The sequence below is a fragment of the Schistocerca piceifrons genome, chromosome 4, assembly GCF_021461385.2.
Source record: "Schistocerca piceifrons isolate TAMUIC-IGC-003096 chromosome 4, iqSchPice1.1, whole genome shotgun sequence".
Classification (NCBI taxonomy): domain Eukaryota; kingdom Metazoa; phylum Arthropoda; class Insecta; order Orthoptera; family Acrididae; genus Schistocerca; species Schistocerca piceifrons.
Window position 1 is genome coordinate 154,901,332 of NC_060141.1, and position 20,991 is coordinate 154,922,322.

Consider the following 20,991-nt stretch of genomic DNA (forward strand, 5'->3'; position numbering starts at 1 on the left):
ACATGCCTCTGTACGAGCCCTAATCTCTCGTATCTTTGTGCTGATATCCTAGTGTGCTGAACGCCATTCGGAAATCTCGGTAGACGGAACCTAAACTCGTATTCACTGCATCTGTTGCTTGCAACATGTCATGTATGAATAAAGTAATTTGCCTTAATACGCGCAGATTCTTTGTAAGTCTGTAAAATCAGATGTAATGGGCAGCAAGTTTGATACAGGAATATTTTTCGTTCCGGATAAGTGTGAAGGGCAGGCACATCAGTGTTTCCGTAGTGATGGGTTCCCTAATTTCAGCCCACTTTGCCCTCGCAGCCGCTGAAATGAGGCGGAACTCGTGATCTGACCACAACGCAGTCCGCCCCCTTCTCTGAGGTGGTTGCGGAGACGGGCGAGCGGGCGCTGAAAAAATAGCGGCGGCGGTAATTGAAACCGGTGCGAACTCTATCGGAGGTCCGCGAGAAGCCGATAAATAACGCCCCGGACCGGGCCGGGCCGCACTTTCATTTGAGCAAGTGAAAACCTCCCGAGGCGCACAGCCGGCCGGCCACGGCGCGGCCTGGCCCCACTCCTCGGATTGAACAGCTGATGGATTGCTCCGTGGAGGTCAATGACTCCCGCCATTTCTCTTGCGCTGTCTCCAGCACCGCTGCAGCCCCTGGGGAGAGGGCAGCGCGCCGGGGGCCGGACTTCCGCTGCCTTCTGGGGGCCAAAGATGCTGCGGTCGGGGCTTCCCAAAGAACACGCTTTCTTCGTGTGGTGCATCTGGCCAAACACGCAGCGTCATCTTGCGAGTGACGAGGCAGGTGTACGTCAAACAGTTAACAGAATCAGCAGGGACTAAATATTAACAATAGGTATCCGATGGAACGGTCAAGTATCTCGCGTCAAAATACTGCTTAAAGCCTTCGTGCGCTCGTTGTCGGTTAAGGCGCACTCGATAGACGCCATATTAATCCCGCTTTGCCCAGCTAATCGTATTGCTCTTTCAGCTTGATCGAATGTTAACTGCAGTTGGGTGGGATAGAGAAGAACTGTATTGTGATATTCAGACATTGAAATGTCACTTAATATCAAGTCCGTTGCACAGGGATCAATCAGAACAGATTGGTCATTAATTAAAAATAGGTAGATTATGTCAGCACACTCATACGGGGACTTTCCAGACTGAACCTCAGGAATCTATGCGATTTTGCGCATTTGAGAAAGAAAGGAAGAATAGACTTTTAGGCCTCGTTCCCAACGACAACGATAGAGAACAAGCTCAGATTGGAGAAGGACATAGGCCGTGCCCTTTCAGAGGATCCATCCCGCCATTTGCCTTAAGCGACTTAAGAAAATTACAGAAAAAATAATTCTGGATGCCCAGACTGTGCTTTGAACCGCCGTTCTCTCGAAGAAGAGTCCGATGTCTTACCTCAACGCCACCTCGCTCGGTTTTGCGCGTACGAGTTTTGAATGAATAACGTAAATATGAAATCATAGGAAACCCGAAACGTGTGTGAAGTTCATACGAGGCAGTGTTCGCGGCAGATTCCCGAGCGACTTTTAGCGCCAGATGGCTAAATTGAAGTAGGAAGTCAATAGACACTAGCAAAATATATAACAAACACAACTTGAGGATTCAGAATCCTCAGACGGGACTATCTGCAGAGTGGGCTGCATTCAAACGCTTCAGTTCGAGCATTGTTCATGATAAATTTGTTGATTGAGATTGAACAGAAGAAATCTTGGAAGAGTTGCGGACTGTCAGTAGGTTTGTTTAGCCAAATCGAGAAAGGCGTTGAAACGTATGATAACCTGCCTTGGAAGGTATCATCAGAAATGCTTTTCCAATCTAATGAAGGAGCTTTATGGCAGTATACCATTCATTTCAATTCCATATGTACAAATAGCGTATGCAAATGTTCCAATTAATTGTTTAGCACGCGAAACGGAAGATAAGGTTTCAGCGCATCATAAGGCAATGGGAAAACCACAGGAACAAATGTACCCATTACTGTGCACAGACCCGGACGTAGGGACTACAAATTTGAAGGTAGATTATGACTTGTTATTGCCGATGTTACGACCTACGTCGCTGTTCCCGACTCACGGTGACTCTACGAACGAATTAAGTGTGCTGTTCAACCGCGTCCTTTATCTTCGCGTTGTACTTGCAATGTCTTTTTCCTTACTGATGCTTCCTTTTTCGGAATACATTCCTAATGTTTCAACATACGTTCAGCATTCGTTGACGTTGGCGGTTTAATGTTGGTTAGTAGCACACGGTTACTTGTTTTCCTTGTTTACGTTTCAGTTCCATAAAACCAGTTTTCCAAGCTGATTTTATCTCCTTACTTGATGACTGCATGCACAGATCCTGTTGTTCTGCATTTTTCGGAACGTGGTTGTTGACTTCGTACGTGATTCCCTTATTTTTGTCAACATACTGTTGAAGTCAAGTGATAAGTAGCCAGCTATGTTGTTGTTCGGCTGAGGATAACTTAGTCTCTAATCAGCAAGTACGACACACTGAGTGAGCTACCAGAACACGCTTAAGGCAGGGAATATTGCATCATACCTCGCGGGTACGTGAGTGAGCGAACTGGAACCTATTATAGTAGTTACATTTTTCATATAAATTATACTACGCTTCTGAGCTCTTCCAAAACATTAATTAGTCCTGTCCGCCGACTAGCAACTTATTTGAATCACTACTTGAACAATAGCTTAAACATTTTTGATGAAGTTGTTTTCTTATCATGATTTAAATGTGCCCTAGTGTCCAAAGCAAGTGAAAATCGCAGGTGCAAAGTACAGTTACAGATTTTCTACAGTGTGTTTTCAAGCGAAGCCTGTAACTTTATTTTCCACATTTTTGGCAATCATTTTCAAACCTCGCATATTCGCTATTGTAATATTCCCTGTCAGTTATCGGTTAGGAAATGAGGTTATAAATATTTCAAAGCAGTATTCATTTTCACGGGACGCAAATTACAAGCTGCTTGTTTCGAATACGTGATCATCCATCTTTAGGTGTCAGTTGGATGCAGAATTTAGTTACTGTCCACATTGATTTCACATCTTCTACCGTGCCACCTATGCTTTGACGCTCATAGCATATACTTTGGTACAATGAAGATTCTGCGTGTGATTTAGAATGCGGTGACTGTATCTCCACACTAGAAAAGAGTAGGGAAACACACGTTTCATAGGGTAATTACGTCCCGTAGTCATAGAGATCCTCGTTTATACAGAATTTATTTCGTTAATATCTAAGAACGAACTCATTTCTGAGGAAATAGAAGGGGCGATCAATAAGTAATGCAACACATTTTCCGCCCATTTTCGGTTGAGAAAAAAAAAATGCGGAATTTGTTGTGGGACATCGTGGGATATTCTCGCTTGAGCCCCTGTAGTGTTATGAAGCCTTCAAAATGGCGTCTGGAACGGAGTTGCGTCCCAAGCATAGATCTGTCACTGAGTTTGTTTTGGCGCGAAACAGATCATTGCAGATATTCATAGACGCTTGCAGAATGTATACGAAGTCCTGGCAGCGAGCAAAAGCACGGAATAGTCGTTGGTCGATGCGCATGTCATATCGAAACTTCATACGAGTGTTCTTCCTCGTCCACCCTACTGCCCGGATCTCGCGCTTTCCGACCTTCATCTGCTTGGCCCAGTGAAGGATGCACTCCCCGGGAAGCAGTACTTGGATGGTCGACCAGTAAGTGGTGCTGTGCGGGCATACAAACCCGTCCAGTAGGGAGGCGTAAGACCGTCACATTTGACGGAGATTATCCAGAAAAATAGGGTTTTGGAGCCAAAAGAGTGGAGAATAATGTGGCGTCGTGGAATCCTGAATGAAAACAACCTGATTTAAGAAAAAAAGTAACTCCAGTTCCAGGGGTAATGTATCAGAGTTTTTCGTCTGCACTGAATTATTGTAGATCTCCATATTTGCATGTGGTAATCCTTTTTTATCGTAATGTGTGTGTTTGTTATACGCAAACAATGTCATCATCAAAAGTCTTCAGGTTAAAGACATTTTATTTTCGGCTGTTTAGAAAAAGGTAAACGTTTGTTTTCAGAAAGTTTGCTTCATTAAGGCCGTGCAGTTGCATCGGCACCGAGGCGTCGCGTGTGCATTTGCCTCACAAACACGGATGCGCGTTTCTTCTCTAATTAGCAAGCGCACTATTTATCACACGTCAACACACTCATTAGACTTTAAATCGTGGTCGCCGAATTCCCAGCGCGTAAATTAGTCAGGCTACGCGCTCGCCGCGGCTGTTTGCCTAAGCCGGCGCTATTAATATTTTGATAGCTTTATCCTGAGGGCGGCCGGTGGCAGGTTTGAATTTGTGGCGTCATTTACCTGTCAGGCCTCGACTAGCGCGCCTGTCACGCGCTTGTCCCCGCCGGATGAATTACCACCACCTGAAACGGTATTGCGTTTATTAGTCATTTAACAGGGCGTAATTTCGGCCAGCGGCCGGGTTCCGTTTTGCAGTGGAAATGGACTCATCGCTGCATCGTCCCTGCTGCGACGCACTACGCCCCTGCCCTGCTGCGCTGTTTCAGCCGGCAAGCGTAAGCGGCCACTTGTCCTGGGAAAGCTAGCGTCCTTTGCGGTCCTTAAGCTGTATAAATACTGACGGTTAAGCTGCAGCGTTGTGCAGTGGAGCACAGAAGGGAAAAATGAGAAAAAAGGAAGTTGCCTCAGTTCTTGCGATATGTATGAATGGGCACCGCGATCCTCAGAAAAGGCGAATCGTAGTACAAGGGCGACAGTAGATTCTTGGAAGTCTACTTCTAGCGTTCTTTTAGGCATTTCCTACTAACAGAATATCACGCTAATATTTCGTGGCGAGCCCTGGTGTCTTTAGTCTTAAGAATCGCAAAGCACATGAATTTGATGTGATTTGGTAATAGGAACGAGAATTGTTTCTTACTCGTCTTCTCCATCTGGAGATGTGGATGTTTTCCTTTGATGTCAGTGTTCCAGGCTAAGTGAAACACATTTTTTGTCCTTTTCTCACGAATATGACAACATCGATGGTTCCATTTATTCCTGACGTGCTTCCAATAGCGAAAGCTTTTACACCCAGTACTGGAAACTTTGTAGTGGTTAAAATAAATGAAACTGTTTAAAGTAGCCGTACAAGACGAGTAAATGCGGTTCACACTACTTCCCCCTTACGTAAGTCTTAAACCAAAATAAAAAAGGAAACATTAATGTTAAAAAGCCATAGCAAATACGTGATCCGACTAATTGTTAATGTATCCTCTAACGACTGTTACTATCTCCTTGATTCCCAACAAAGTGTGAGTCATTACAAAGCCGAAGGAACCGGCCATCCAATCATTAGTGTACCCGAGAAGAATTCATCAGTGTACTGGGCTGTTTTCGAGAGGAAGATACTGACACTTTCATTTTATAATTGTCAAAATTGTCAATATCATTCGAAGCCCACGAGTATAGTCTTCTCTATCCCGTAACGACCTGCATCTGTTGTACTTGCGTAGTCGTATCTGTCGGAAACTTATTTTCTATCTTTTAAATCAAAATATGGCTTTTGGCGTTTATGTGAGTCAGAATATTTACTTCCTCAAACGGAGAGAAGGGCTACCCTTTTCTTCGTCTGATTTGACAAGATAAATTCTGATAATGCTCACTCGCTTCTGTAAAGAACACCCACAGAAAAGTCGCACGGTTAGTAGCAGTACGCCGGAGCGAAGTAATGCAACAGCATAGATTTTTGGGCAACTGTTTCAGAATATTCCGGAAATGCAAATAAACGGAAATGAATAATTACTTTTCTTCACTTACCTGTAAAAACCAGCAGTTTTTTAAAATATTATTATTGCTAAAGTGCAAATGTTAGTAGCTTCACTAAATTGCTTGTTATGATAATGTTTCGGGACACCTTCATGTAGCAACGGTGTGGTCATATAATCCATTTTAAGGAACAATCATAATCTACGCGCACGATTTGCCTTACGAGGAAAAAGCGAGCATCATTAATCCGAGAGAGACATGTTTCACGGCTGTTTTTCCAGGACGCCAGGCACAAGCCGTGCGACCTTGGATATCTAGCCTTCTTGGTCGTTCCTGGAGCTCATTGGCCGTTGTGTCTTAGTTGTTGTCCGGCCGAACACTATATACTCATCTGAACGTGTACGGCTAGTTACGTAAATTATTCTTCTCGCAGGGAGGTTAGTAGACGCGCTACGTTCGTCACAAACAGTGCTTATCCGACTTCAATAATTTAAATGTGCTGCGCGTATTTTAGGGTGTCACTTACTCGGGCCCTACAAACGCGCAAAGGTATGTAATTATTTCAGTAGAGCAGCGAATAACTTATCAGTGCAACCTACCGTTCTTTAAGCATTTGACTCTTTAAACGCGTATTTAACCATAATAAAAATAAACAGTAGAAGACAAGGTAGTAAATTAGAATTACAGACTACTGCATTTTTTAAATATTTCATTGGGAATTTAAAAATTTAAAAATTCTGAACACAGCAGTATATTGTAACGCACGTCAGACATTGTCATTTTGCAAATAGGTTAAATTAAAATCAACTGTAGGAGTGTACGTAACGCTTGGAGTTCCAGCTGTACTCTTTTGTGCTATTAAAACTGAAGAGAGGTCTTACTTGGTTTCATGGACGACTGGAAGAGAGAATTCCTATTCCAGGGCATGAATTACTGCCTTTTATAAATTTTCTGTCCCTATTGAGTAATTAAGTATGTCTTGCAGGCTGAAAGTAAAAGGAGACGTATTCTGCATTTGCTCTTACTTGTGTTAAAAGCGACGGTCATTTACGGACAAATTTGCGTGACAAATGTACAATGTAACTTATTTAGCATACTGTTCACACATAGGAAGGAATCTCAAATGACCTTCGCAGAGAACCAGGCAAATTCCGCTGAACTGTCTACGCTAAATCATACGTTATTGCGTTGCTGGTAGCATAATCGGTAGAGTCGAGCGCGAGCGACCGTTGGAACACGACGGCTTGAACAGTCCCTCTCGCTGAATGATAGGGTGAAATGTGTTGACACCTACACGATGTCACGTCGACTGCTGCTCTTCACAGTCACATTGCGACTACTCTTTTGGCTATCCTCACCTAATAAGACAGCTTTCGAACCTCTCTCCGCCTCCTCAGTGTGCTCAAGGTCTTCCACGTGGACCAGTTAGGATTGCCTAATTACGTTACAGTTTCGAAAGTTACACGAATTTTATAAAGTGCTCTTTTCTCAATGCCCAGCGCTTCTAGTTGTGACGTATCTAATGCTGATGACGAGTTGAATCTGTGTCTGGATTTCAATACTTGGGTCCTACATTTACATCCTCTGCAAGCCATCGTACGGTGCATAGCCGAGGGTACCCTCTACCAGTACTACTCGTTTCCTTTATGCTATCCTCACACACACAGCGTGGAAAAAACGACCATCTGCGTGCCACCGTATGAGTTCTAATCTCACCTACCTTATCTTTGTGCTCCTTACTCGAAATTTGTGTTGCCGGCAGTAGAGTCGTTCTGCAGTCAGCTTCTAGTCCCTGTTCTCTAAATTTTCTCAGTAGCCTTCCTCGAAAAGAACGTCGCCTTCCCTCCAGGGATTCCCACTTGGGTTCCCGGAACATCTCCGTAACACTTGCGAGGTGTTCGAACCTACCAGTAACAGATCTAGCAGCCCGCCTCTGACTTGCTTCGTTGTCATCAAGCCTATATGGTGCGGATCCCAAACTAGAGCGGTATTCAAGAAAAGGACGCACAAGAGCCCTACATGCATTCTCCTTTACAAATGGACCAGACTTTCCCCAAATTCTCCCAAGAAACCGAAGCCAACAATTTCCCTTCCCTGCCATAATCATTCTGGTTTGTGGCAAAACAGAAGGTGAGTTTCATTTTATTTAACCTTTTACACTTCAGCATCAGAAGGTATCTTTAAGGAAATATCCGACGGATCGTTGGGTGTCAGACTTGCAAGTACCTAGCAACTAATTTTACGGCTTTATTAAAGACCACGTCTCCTTGTTTTGCGTGATCAGATATACCACGCAGGAGAAGCGTATCAGGCGTGGTAGACGTTCTGAGTTACATCGGCTCTACATTCTCGACTTCAGAATGATGAACCAGCCGTTACCTTTAAGATTCTATTTCGGATTATATAGCTCTGCAACACAGATGAGGCTAAGTAAACCGGTTTCATTGTCCATGGAGTGGAACTACAGCACGGTAATTAATTTTGTTTCGCTAGAGCAGTGAAGGAACGAAGCAAATGTGTTTTTCTAGGTGAATGAATTTTCATCCGCAACAGGGAACCCCCTACGAAACCAAAGAACACTTTGTCGTCTTTCTGGACCTACGTAGAGTCCAGCTGCAGACCTAGGCGTACGAAGCAGCCCCGGCGACCACCTCCAGCTCCGACTTGTGGTCATCGGCTGGGTGGGGAAGACGTGGGATTCCTGGTGCGGCGCGTCATTTCTGCGCCACCCGCGGGACTTTAATTGGCCTCCCGCTGACGGGGAAACGGCCGGGCCATTGAGGGCGGCGGCGGCTGCGGGGGCGGCAGGGACCACTCAGGGAGGCCGGCGCTGCTCCAATGATCCGGGAAGCTCTTTGGTGGTTTAAGGGAAACTACCGGAACCCGGAAATGTGCGCCGGAATCCCTCAACAATCCGGCGGAATGGTTGTTGTTGGTCATCCGGCGGGCTTTCCATTCTCTTCCTCCTGCCGGGCGCCGTCCCCCGCCTACAGACCTCCGCCTCCCCCGCACACACGCTGCCCCTCACGGTAGACCAGCGAGAGGCCGAATTTGCGATAACTTGGCTGGCGTAGCGAATAGATCCATAGTGCGTATCACACTCACACTTTCCTGTCCTTTACCAGGTTTGTGAAAAAATGACGAATAAACGCCCAGAGTTATCCGGTGTATAGTAAGTATCCATGGATGTTGAAAAATAGGTGATCTGAGGAGATAGAAAGTGAGGATGTTCTCCGCAGAATCGGCGAGGAAAGGAAAACGTAGAACAAGCTGACAAGAAAGAGCGAGATGATAGGACATGAGTTAAGTCATCAGGGAATAAAATTCATGGCGTAGAAGGTAAAAACTGTTGGGGAAGGCCGAGATTGGAATGCGTCCAACAAATAATTAGGTTTGAATACTATCCTGTCAGGAAAAGGTCAGCACAGGAGAGATGTCATGGCATGCCGTATGAAACCAGTCTGACAACTTATGCAACGAAATAAGGACGTTATGCAATGTAGATAGTATACCTTGCACTGCATCACTGATTTAAGTTGCATTCCTATTACAGAGTGCCATATGGGATTTCCCTTCAACATGTACTTCTTTTACTGCCCCTTCTCCTCTGTTTCCTTCAGCACCTCTCTCCTTTTCTTAAAAAACGGACAAGCTTATTTAGTTAAAAGTAGAGACTCTTAATTCAGTGTATGCGACAATACTGATCTATCACGAGTTGTTGGATGTCGTTGGCTCTTAGGCATTATTTATTGAGACATGATTAATGATTGTATCAGTGATTCTGGTGAATAACCATACTGGATATTCAGTCTATCCGTGGAATTCAACTATTGTCCTATTTTCTTTGTCAGGTGCTGGTAGTGACGTTTTCAGAAGTGCTCGCAGCCTGGATTCCAAAAAGACTGCCATAATATAAACCGAAAACACCTCTCAAATCGTCACTTTCAGCACGTGGCGAAACCAACTAGTGCAATGGGCGCTAGGAATACCTCAAGAACATCAAATCGTGAAGTTGCTCGCGATGAATAGTTACGCCATTCTACATGACAGACATCCTTGTATCTCATCAGGTTACTTGCAGTGAGCCAGCTATATGGAAGCAAAACGCGCCCACTTCGCAAAAGAGAAATATCTGAAGTGAGACGCCTCTGAGCTTTAAAGGCATGCTCTGGCGAAGACCTGATCTGAAATGTGGACGTAGTTAAGGATTCAAAAGCGTACAGCGCCCTGAAGAATGTAACGGAGTGCAGAAAACCCTCCAGAGATCACCAAGACCGCTCTGTTTAAAATCTTGCAGGAGGCATCCCTGAAGACTCAGGAAGGGATGGACACCGGAACGGACTAGTTAGTCTGTCTTTGAACGATGAGTGTGATTATTGCAAAGATCTACAGGTCGCAGATACTAAAAGAAGAGCTCATACGTAGCACGAGACCAAGTTTGGTGAGAGATGGCTGTAGGGTTATATAAACTAAGTCAAAATATTTTCAGGTAGTAGTTAAACGAATTTTCGCAGTAAGTCGTGCCATTTCGTATAACAACCAAGGAGAGATGTCTCCGTCAGTTTGTGATATAACAGACGTCAGTCTTGAGCAGCCTTTCCGGACTACTGCTACGACCGTACGCGGGTGCCACCCTCAGCTGTCCCTCAGGTCACCAGAGCTGTGTACACAGGCGAGCAGCACATAAACGAGGCATCTCGGAGGGGCGGCAGCGAGTGTACCCGAGGAGGGCGCCTAATCTGGCCGCCGCAACGCCACCCCTGCCGCCCCCGCACGACGCAGTTAATTGCTCCGCACCTTTAATGCTCCTTGTCCGGAGATAACGGCAGCGCGCCGGATGACTAACGCCGCATCCCACGACAATAACGGCCGCAACGCGGCAGCACGGCTGCTGGGCGCAGACGACCCTGACGTCGACTGCAGGAGCTCCAGTGTCCACGAAGCTTCTGACGCTAGAAGAACTGAGAAGAGTTCGAAAGTTGTGATAAACCATACTCTCTAATTATAAACTGACTGCACAAATGCACTGGTAGCGTTGTTCCATTTGAAGATGTGCCGTGTATGATGCCCGAATGCTACTCTAGAGGAAGGTTGTGCAGCGAGTGCGCACTCGACACCCAAGCAATCTGTTGTAGGCAGGTGAACATGGCAGCACATCGCGATGAAAATCGGAGTAAGGAGCATGGATCTTAGCATATTGAAGATTTCACAAGAATTCGAATTTCCAAGTTCAAGGGTGGATCTCCACTATCTCAGTGGCAATGTCTCCGCACACGACGACGACGACGACGACGACGACGACGACGACAAGTGCTTGATGAGGGGACACCACGTCGCCTCCGTTGAGCCATACGGGTCGATCTTCGGTCTACTGGGCGTCAGATATCCGCTGATTTGAATGTGGTGCGTCAAAAATCCATTTTTACCAGGGCTGTACGTAGTCAAATCCACAACTTAGGCTTCAGCAGATGACGACCTCGATATAGCATCCAGTGCATTCCCATGACTTTTAATCCGTTGAGCATGTACCTTTGTCCTAGATACTTGTCGATACAGATGGCACCAGGATAGACACTGGGATGGTGGTTTAAATCCCCATCAGGCCATACGCATCTAGGTTACCCATGAGCAGATACATGAAATTGTAACAAATTGCACTGTATACCACAATTTTTATACAAAATTGTGACAAATTGTCTCTTGCATCGCCGTTTGTGCTAACATGTGTTCACTTAGTCAGTATATTTAATTTTAAGCTCCATTGTGCCTCGCATCAAGAGTTGTACAAAGATCGAACGATGCTTGTTGGCAAGTGGGAGGTGCAGAAAACTAGATGGCGATTTCTGTTTTGTCTTTTGGTAGGTAAAATAAGGTGGGGGGGAGGGGGGGGGGGTGATTGCCTGTTTCGTTTTAATGGCCAAGAAAAATACTAGGCTGTGATTTGGGGAGCAAAATGTGTATGTGAGAGGTAAAGAGGGATAATATTTATTGATGAGACAGATTTTTTGCTGATGAAAATGTGTATTAGGTTACTGCTGATGCACCACCTCGCCCCTGGATCTAGGCAATACGCATGTGTGACATGTGTATGGTATGGATCTGTGCATGTGCCGGTACAAGTGTTCAAGGTTGGTCAAAGTGGGCCAGGTAGTACATTGCTATACTATGTCCGTGGTTTCCCTAAATTGGTTGAGGTCGATATCTCTTGATAAGGACATGCTAGATTTCATTCCCCCGACTTCCCAAGTCGAGCGAGTGTTCCATCTTAAATATCCTTGCTGTCGATGCAACGCTATGTGCTAATCTTCTTTCCTTAGTGTGTTAGGGAGGAACAGTGTTATAATCCCTGGCAGCTTTCTGTGGTTTCGTATATCAGAGCTTTTCGTAAATAAATTCAGGTGAGTGCCAGAATAATGTCAGTAGCAAGCCTGGATCTTTTTTCACCTCATATTTGTCCGTCTGAGTTATTTCGTATTCTCAGCGCACGGGACGGTAAATAGACTATTATCGCTACCTACATAAAAGCAATAAGAGCCGATTTCTTTTTCTACAAATTTTATTGTGTGTAACATTAGTGCCGCGAAACTAAAAAATGAGATGAACATACTATTGATGCATGCAACATTCAGTATAAGGAGTTGCACATAATTTTTTGAGTAGATGTTTTCTAATTTAATTTCAGGCAGAAGTAAACGATATTAAACAGTCGTGCGAAGCTGCACCTAATGGAACAATTTTAAAAAAACTCGTATAAAAAAGGAAAATGTTCATCACACGTTCTGCACTTAAATGTACGGGCCTACTACTATTGCTGCACAAGTGGATTAGCAGTCTGCGTATTAAAACCTGTTGCAATAATGACTGATTGCTACTTCAACTTGGCGCAAAGCCCGCGTATACAGCCTTAGTTCAGTAATGCCACAGCTACTTCCTCTACTGAGGGAGAGTAGCTTATGTGATATCCACACAAATCCTATAAACCTATAGGACATTCTGTACCAGCCATTGGAAAGTATGAAATCAGGATTGAAAGCACTCTCACCGAAGTTTGTTGCGTATAAGTTATTGGAGAATTAAATGTAGTACACAGACCTTCATAATCAGGCCTATTGACATTGGGGATAGGAAAGAGGAGTTGTGAGGGGTTGTTGAGGGGGGGGGGGGTAGAGGAAAGGGATGACCCAATGGAGTCCGAGAGGCGGACTAAGACCGTGGGAAAGGCCGCCAGAGTGATGGAATAAAAAACACAGGAAAATTGCTGGAGACACGAGGTTCAGAATAGCTCGAAAAAAAGAATAAATTGTGCAGTATCATGTTGCTAATTCGTACGCACTTGTAAAAGTATTATGTAGGTTGTGAGGTGTACCAGAAGACACCGAAAACATGAGATATCAAAATGAAAATAACGGAAACTTTTACTCGTATTTAGAAGCTGATGGTCGACGAGATCTTCGAAGTATGTGAAGGGAAACAACAAAATGAACAACTTTTTATACGAATTGCGATGAAACTGTCAAGCACGTATCAAGAGTTCTGGCCATCAAAAGCAAAACACTTAATATTCACATGTACCTATCGTTGGATTTTTCTTTCCTCCGGCACGAGAACGTCTTTTCCTGTAGCATTAATTTTAGCGAGTTCTACCTGTTTTCCTGGTGCCATCTGAACATGACCTCTCCCATAAATTAGTAACAGGGACAAGAGAGTTTGTTGTAGAGAACGCCACACTGAAATGTCACAGCCGACGAACTGCGAAGCTGCCCACAAGGTCCGTCTGGCGTGATACAGGATACGTGGACTCCTGTCTTATTTAGTGCGGCCGGACTCTGCTTGTGAACTTCTTAATTAGTTCCCGTGTCTGAATATAAACGATTTCATTAGCGGGCGGCGTTCGTGTCTCACCTCTTTCCGAGAGCCGGCCGACTGCCGACACCTGCGCAGAAGGCAGCGACACGCGCTCTGCCGTTACGTCAGCTTCCCGCAAACGCCAAGTCGGTGTGATCGATGCCAATGTCGCAGTCACAACTCGTCGAGACAACGTAATTTGCAAGTATTAAACACTAGGCACGTATCGTGCTGTTGGTTCTTGTGACGTCGCAGTAGTTCAAATAAGGAAGTCTTAAAGTAAACGTAACCTTGTTTAAAGTTTGTTGATAAGCAACGTAGTCGTCCTTCTCTAGGCACTTTCTCTCTCGTTATTGGTACCTTATTTGTGTAAAATATTCGCGTCTAAGTATAATTAGCACAAAACACGGATAACAGCTGATTAGATAACTATCTTTATGTCCGTGCAGTTCTTGGCACTTAAAGACCTGTCGTAGTATTCGCACAGTAAAATCATGCTGAAACGGATCCATAATTTTCGAAGAAGACAAGCACATGCTGAAAATGAATGTATGATCGTAGACAGATAAAAAAGCAGAATTTCATCTGAAGACAAGCTGCTATTTTCCGTCACTGTCACCGATCGAAGTGACTCCAGTTCGCGAGAAACAGTTCAAACCACCGCTCACCTTCTATATTTAAGTGTTCTGTGGTTTCCCTGGACCCTTTTAGGCTATCTCTAGGATGTTTCCTAAAACAAGGTCAGGCTCGATTTCCTTCTCTGTCCGCCATTCGGAGCTAGTCATGCAGTCTCAACTGATCTCGTCGTCAAAGTGATTAAAAAACAAACTTACATTCCTTTTCCAACTTCCTGTGACAATGCCGGAAAGAGGAATGAAGACCCCGAGAAATCAGTCGAAAATTTCTCATCGCTGAAATGTGAAGTAACAGACTTAAAAAAAGCGATTGCCTAATTATTATATTGTAGCAGACCGAAAAACTCATATCTTATGAGTGATAAGTAGTTAACTTAATCAGAGTCTTGGCTGTTCCTAACTCGCTATCGAGAGCATGTAAATTAAGAAATCATCAACGTGAGTTTTGGTTCGAACGGCATATTACTTTACAAAGAACGTCCCTATAGGAGAAGACATGCAATTGCCTTCATAGTCTGCCAACAAACCACTGAACACTTACTTTTGTACATGATATAGTACAAAGCTTATTTATTAGACAGAAAAATAAACATAATTTAACAGTATTTTTATAAATTGAAGGGCTGACTCATTATACTTAAATAAGTCATCGAAAACATAATACTCGAAGAAAGAAATCGGTTTCGAACATCTGAGTACCTTCACGTATCACAAAATTATTTACAGCATAGTGTATGATAACGTTCTAACTGTGGTATGAAATGAAATAAAAATCGTACTGTGTCACTGCAATCAAAAGCGACTCTCGATGGTTTTTATTTTTTTCACGCCTCTGAAAGAAAGTGGCCATATAGTCTGTGGTAATCAATTTAATGATATGTGAGAACGATCAGATGACTAAAGTGGTAATTAATAAAGATTCTTTTATCAAGAGCTATTGGCGGTTTCAGAATATGACTAACTTAAAATACGCAAGAATTATCATGAAACACCAGCTGCACAAAAGCATTAACTTTTCGACCATGACTTTGTTTTGTTTACAACTTTCCCTCTGTTTTGGTGCATATTATTTAATTTCAATTTAAAATACCTTTTGCTTTAAGTAATGTTGTGATTACCTGACATGATCATTCAGTGCAGGTGGCGATCTACAAATTTGTACTGTTACCTTCTTGTGAAAACCAATATATTGACCAAGATTCCTGGTTTTACACAGATGCCAGATTAGTAGTTTCGACAGTATGTGTGGGCGTCTTTAGATCTATAAAACCGGGAGCGGTAGTTACATCATACAATGCTTCAACTTCTCTGTCACATTAGGACTACACAATAGGCATAAGAAATTCGAGGCGTTACAATGATATGCCAGGTGTGCTATCAAAATTTACGTACAAGTTGGAGTACGAATGACACGAACGAGACAGAAATGCGCCACATCTTGCCACTTCGAGTCAAAATGCCATGTTGGGTGCGACAGAGGAAGTCAAGACTGGACTGGGAGTTTAAAGGAAACTGCTGCTGAGAGGTGCCACCAGATGGCGGCCTGCACTACATAACGTCAGTTACAACTTATCCAGTCGTCAGTTACTCAGTCGCTGAAAATATGCCATTATACCACGAAAAGGCAAGCAGTGGCATGTATCTTTTTCGGGCCATGCGTACTCCATGTTGGACATATACTATGATAGCAACCCTGGCAGGTCATTGGAATGCCTCGACTTTCTTATGCATATTGTTTAGTCCTAATGTGACAGTGATGTAAGCACTATATGATGTAATTATCACAGCTCGATTTTATGGATGTCAGGATGGCAGTACATATTGCCCAAACTAGTAACCAAGTAATAGTGTTAACATAGCGATCTTGGCAAATGGAAAGGTCAAGAAACAAGGAATTAAATTCATTAATTGCCAGTGGGTATTGCTTTATGTCAGTGCGGCTGTACTGGGATGGGATTCGAACTCGGGTCTTTCGCTTACTAGGCAGATCTGCTGACCACTGCGCCATCCGAACACGACGTCGCCACAGCCCAGAGACCACTCTAGCACGTCTCCCTTCAGCCCCAAGTTCTCAACGTATGCCTCACGCTGCTGATACAGTGCTCTGCTCGTCAGGCTTATTACTCGCTGGATCTCGTCGATCCCCGTTAGAGTTAGAGCTTGGTATGCATTTGCACTGAAGGGGTCACTGGCCGTCGTCGCCTTAATTATAGTTGTGGTGTCTGTTCTTTCTGACTTGTCCGAAAGAACAGACGGCACATGTCCCGGGTGATCAAAAAGTCAGTATAAATTTGAAAACTTAATAAACCACGGAATAATGTAGGTAGAAAGGTAAAAATTGACACACATGCTTGGAATGACATGGGGTTTTATTAGAACAAAAAAGAAAAGTTCATAAAATGTGCGACAGATGCGTGTCGTTTGGTGATGATCGTGTGCTCAGCCGCCACTTTCGTCATGACTGGCCTCCCAGGTCCCCAGACCTCAGTCCGAACGATTATTGGCTTTGGGGTTACCTGAAGTCTCAAGTGTATCGTGATCGACAGACATCTCTAGGGATGCTGAAAGACAACGTCCGACGCCAATGCCTCACCATAGCTCCGGACATACTTTACAGTGCTGTTCACAATATTATTCCTCGACTACATCTATTGTTGAGGAATGATGGTGGACGTATTGAGCATTTCCTGTAAAGAACATCAACTTTGCTTTGTCTTACTTCGTTATGTTAATTATTGCTATTTGATCAGATGAAGCACCATCTGTGGGACATTTTTTGAACGTTTGTATTTTTTTGGTTCTAATAAAACCCCATGTCATACCTAGCATGTGTGTCAATTTGTACCTTTCTGTTTACATTATTCGTGATTTATTAAGTTTTCAAATTTATACTGACTTTTTGATCATCCAGTATATACGAGTGGAAATAAAGTGGTTTTCACAGGAAGATAACAGTACAAATTAAGTAATTGTTCGTGCAATAACTAGGTGTTGACATCCCCAGCATCACTAACGATTAGTGTGCAAAGACCTCCTTCGAGACGGGGGACAGAAGGCAGAGGTTGTGTGCCCTTGTGTGGTATTGTACCACGGTGACGCCAGAGAGGCACTCGAGGCCTAGGAGGTGTCCCCCGCCTCGGAAGGAAGTGCTTCCGCAGCGCAGCGCAGCCGAGCCGGCGCGAGTAGAGCCTCCCAGCAGGTGGGGGTGGCGCCGCCCAGTCCCTGGCGCCGCCCCCGCCTGGCAGCGCCCGCCCGCCGCTCGCGGGACAGGGATGTGACCCCGGTAACAGTGTTCTCGCCGCACGCAGGCCCCAGCGGCGCCTACAGCCCGGACGGCGCCTCCATGGGCTACATGATGGACGGCCAGCAGATGATGCACCGGCCGCCGGGCGACCCCGCCTTCCACAACGAGTACCACTACCCGCCCCAGTACTACGGACACCTGTAGTGCTAGGCGCCGACACGCTCCCTCCTCGCACGGCCGCGCGCCCGCCACCACACACAGGTGAGTCCGCTGCAGCATTTCTGACAACTGTAACCCGTTGCTTTCGTTGTGGTTCCTTTAGAGGGGTGGACCGAGCCATAAGGGACTGAACATCATTGGTAACGTTTATGCGTATTAACATTTATTAATATCGTCACAGTTTTCTTATTGCCTTACAGATGATTTAATTAAGAAAACAATTAAGCAGATCTGAATATTAAATTTAACCAGTTAAGGAAGCAATTTAGCAATCACCAATTTAGTATTGGAGGGCAGCGTGGAGGGTAAAAATCGTAGAGGGAGACCAAGGGATGAATACACTAAGCAGATTCAGAAGGATGTAGGTTGCAGTAGGTACTGGGAGATGAAAAAGCTTGCACAGGATAGAGTAGCATGGAGAGCTGCATCAAACCAGTCTCAGGACTGAAGACCACAACAACAACAACAAGGAAGCAACTTCAAAACCCAAGCAAAGCCCCCGGCAAAACAAAATGACAAACTCTTAGACAAACGAAGACCAAGGCCACACTGATTTATCTACGGAACCAGGGAAGCCGTATTCGACTGAGAAGGCTCCACGCTTCAGAGCTGCTGGTCGTTCGTCTATGGCACGTTCGTACTGACTCTGGGACAGCATCTGTCCCGTTATTTTATAGCCACATCGCGTAAACCACGTGATCGACACTGAACGAGTGGGCTCAAGTTATGGTGTGGAAAACAGCCCTAAAACTTCAGAGAACCACTTCCGGTTCGAAAACAGACAAAATCGCGACGACTCGGTCGACACTACGCACTTCCGGTCAGCTGCTGTCCCCTTTCTGTGTTATTTGGCCCACTGAAGTTTACCAGCCAGATATGCTTCTGTGAGAAACTGTCTTTCACCAGGTACACGACTTCAGATGCCCATTGCATGCAGTTTCCTTTGCAGTAGTCGTTCAGAAAATTGTAGACTAGGGCCTATACTCATTGACAGCCGCAGTTCCTGTCGAGGTTAAAGCCGATTGCTACTGATAAGGCCTGACACTTGTCTCCGGTCCCAATGTATGCGAGTGATACGACAACAGATCGGGCTACTTCATTCACGGTGTGGTCGCGAACACCACCTCCTCTCTGTCACTCTACATCGGCCATTCCGACAGCGCTGATTCCATACAGCCAACTGACATGTTGACTCAACTTCAAAAATGGTTCAAATGGCTCTGAGCACTATGGGACTCAACTTCTGAGGTCATCAGTCCCCTAGAACTTAGAACTACTTAAACCTAACTAACCTAAGGACATCACACACATCCATGCCCGAGGCAGGATTCGAACCTGCGACCGTAGCGGTCTCGCGGTTCCAGACTGCACCGCCAGAACCGCGCGGCCACTTCGGCCGGCCTGACTCAACTTCACCACGTTGGCAACTGAAGGTTGTTCAGATGTGTGTGAAATCTTATGGGACTTAACTGCTAAGGTCATCAGTCCCTAAGCTTACACACTACTTAACCTAAATTATCCTAAGGACAAACACACACACACCCATGCCCAAGGGAGGACTTGAACCTCCGCCGGGACTAGCCGCACAGTCCATGACTGCCGCGCCTTAGACCGCTCGGCTACAACTGAAGGTGGCTTGACTACCTGGTAACAAGCGAAAACCTTCCACAGCACTCAAAAGCGACCAGAGTGCCTTTCTGAGGGAGTGACAAATATTAAGTCCGGTGAAGAACACACATGTGATACGGAACAAGGTCTCCTTAGCCATACAAAAAGGAGCTAAATAAACTTTTTAATAGAAACACGAATCATGCGTGATTCTCAGCGGGATTTAGTACCTTTCGCGTCAATAAATTGTTCCAATCCTTTAAAATATGCTGCAGTTAATGGAGCCTAATGGTTTTTCCAATACACGGCACGATATCAAGCGCGGTGACGCAGTGGGTGGAACACTCGAATCGTTTTCGGAAGGACAGCATTTCAAATGTCCATCCAGTCTTGAAGATTGAAGGTATCCTCGCTTTCCCAAAAATGCTTCAAGGAAAATGACGAGGTGGTTACTTTGAAAACTGACAGGCTGATTTCCTCCGACGATCATTCGGTTAATTTCAATCCTTTATTTATAGATGCTGGGAATACTTCACGTATGATGTTTTCTCAGACCTCACCAATCCTATTTTTCTTCAGCTTGATTATAAGCCCAACCAGAAACTACGGTGTACCTTACGAAAGCAGTATAGAATCGTCATTTTATCGTTCCAAGATGACTTGATGAAGTTACTTTGACTTGATATAGTGCCGGCTGGTGTGGCCGTGCGCTTCTAGGCGCTTCAGTCTGGAACAGCGCGACCGCTACGGTCGCAGGTTCGAATCCTGCCTCGGGTGTGGATGTGTGTGATGTCCTTAGGTTAGTTAGGTTTAAGTAGTTCCAAGTTCTAGGGGACTGATGACCTCAGATGTTAAGCCCCATAGTGCTCCGAGCCATTTGAACCATTGAACTTCATATAATGTAACGTGACAGTTTTATAGGAAGTTCCATAAGATCAGATGATGGCAGCATGTTGTTGTTGTTGTGGTCTTCAGTCCTGAGACTGGTTTGATGCAGCTCTCCATACTACTCTATCCTGTGCAAGCTTCTTCATCTCCCAGTACCTACGGCAACCTACATCCTTCTGAATCTGCTTAGTGTATTCATCTCTTGGTCTCCCTCTACGATTTTTACCCTCCACGCTGCCCTCCAATACTAAATTGGTGATCCATTGATGTCTCAGAATATGCCCTACCAACCGATCCTTTCTTCTAGTCAAGTTGTGCCACAAACTCCTCTTCTCCCCAATTCTATGCAATACCTCCTCATTAGTTATGTGATCTTCCCATCTAATCTTCAGCATGGCAGCATAAGACTGCAAAAACCGTTATATTGGAACAATAAAAGTGTCTACACTCCGATCTCGGCGTACAAAGTGTGTTTATTTTCAGCTGCAAAATGGACTGCAGTTGACGACCGTCTGAACAGAAGATTACATCACAGTGTTTCATTTATAACCGCTTGCATTTGTCCCATTTCCCATTGTGTTCATCAGTTTCCAGGGAAATGGGTAAGAACAGGACATTTGTTCGTACGACGGTTTTTGCTCAGTATCATTAATAGTATCATCCCTCAAAGTATGTGCTTTCCCTCCTGACTGACGCTGTATAAATTAAAACAAATCATTTAAGAAATTGGTTCTTCTGGAAGTGAATGTGGGCGTCTAGATTACGTTCAGTAGGGTACCGCCATGACGCGC

At 44.7% G+C, this 20,991-nt stretch overlaps 1 protein-coding gene across 1 annotated transcript in view; it reads left to right on the top strand.

Annotated features, from left to right (window-relative positions):
* Positions 1-20,991, top strand: part of LOC124795688 (homeobox protein homothorax) — a 1,001,790-nt gene that overhangs the window by 964,102 nt on the left and 16,697 nt on the right. Inside the window, exon 13 of the mRNA XM_047259768.1 lies at positions 17,532-17,746. Within this exon, the coding sequence (XP_047115724.1) occupies positions 17,532-17,689 (158 nt within the window). The 3' untranslated portion in view covers positions 17,690-17,746. The remainder of the gene's footprint in view (positions 1-17,531; positions 17,747-20,991) is intronic.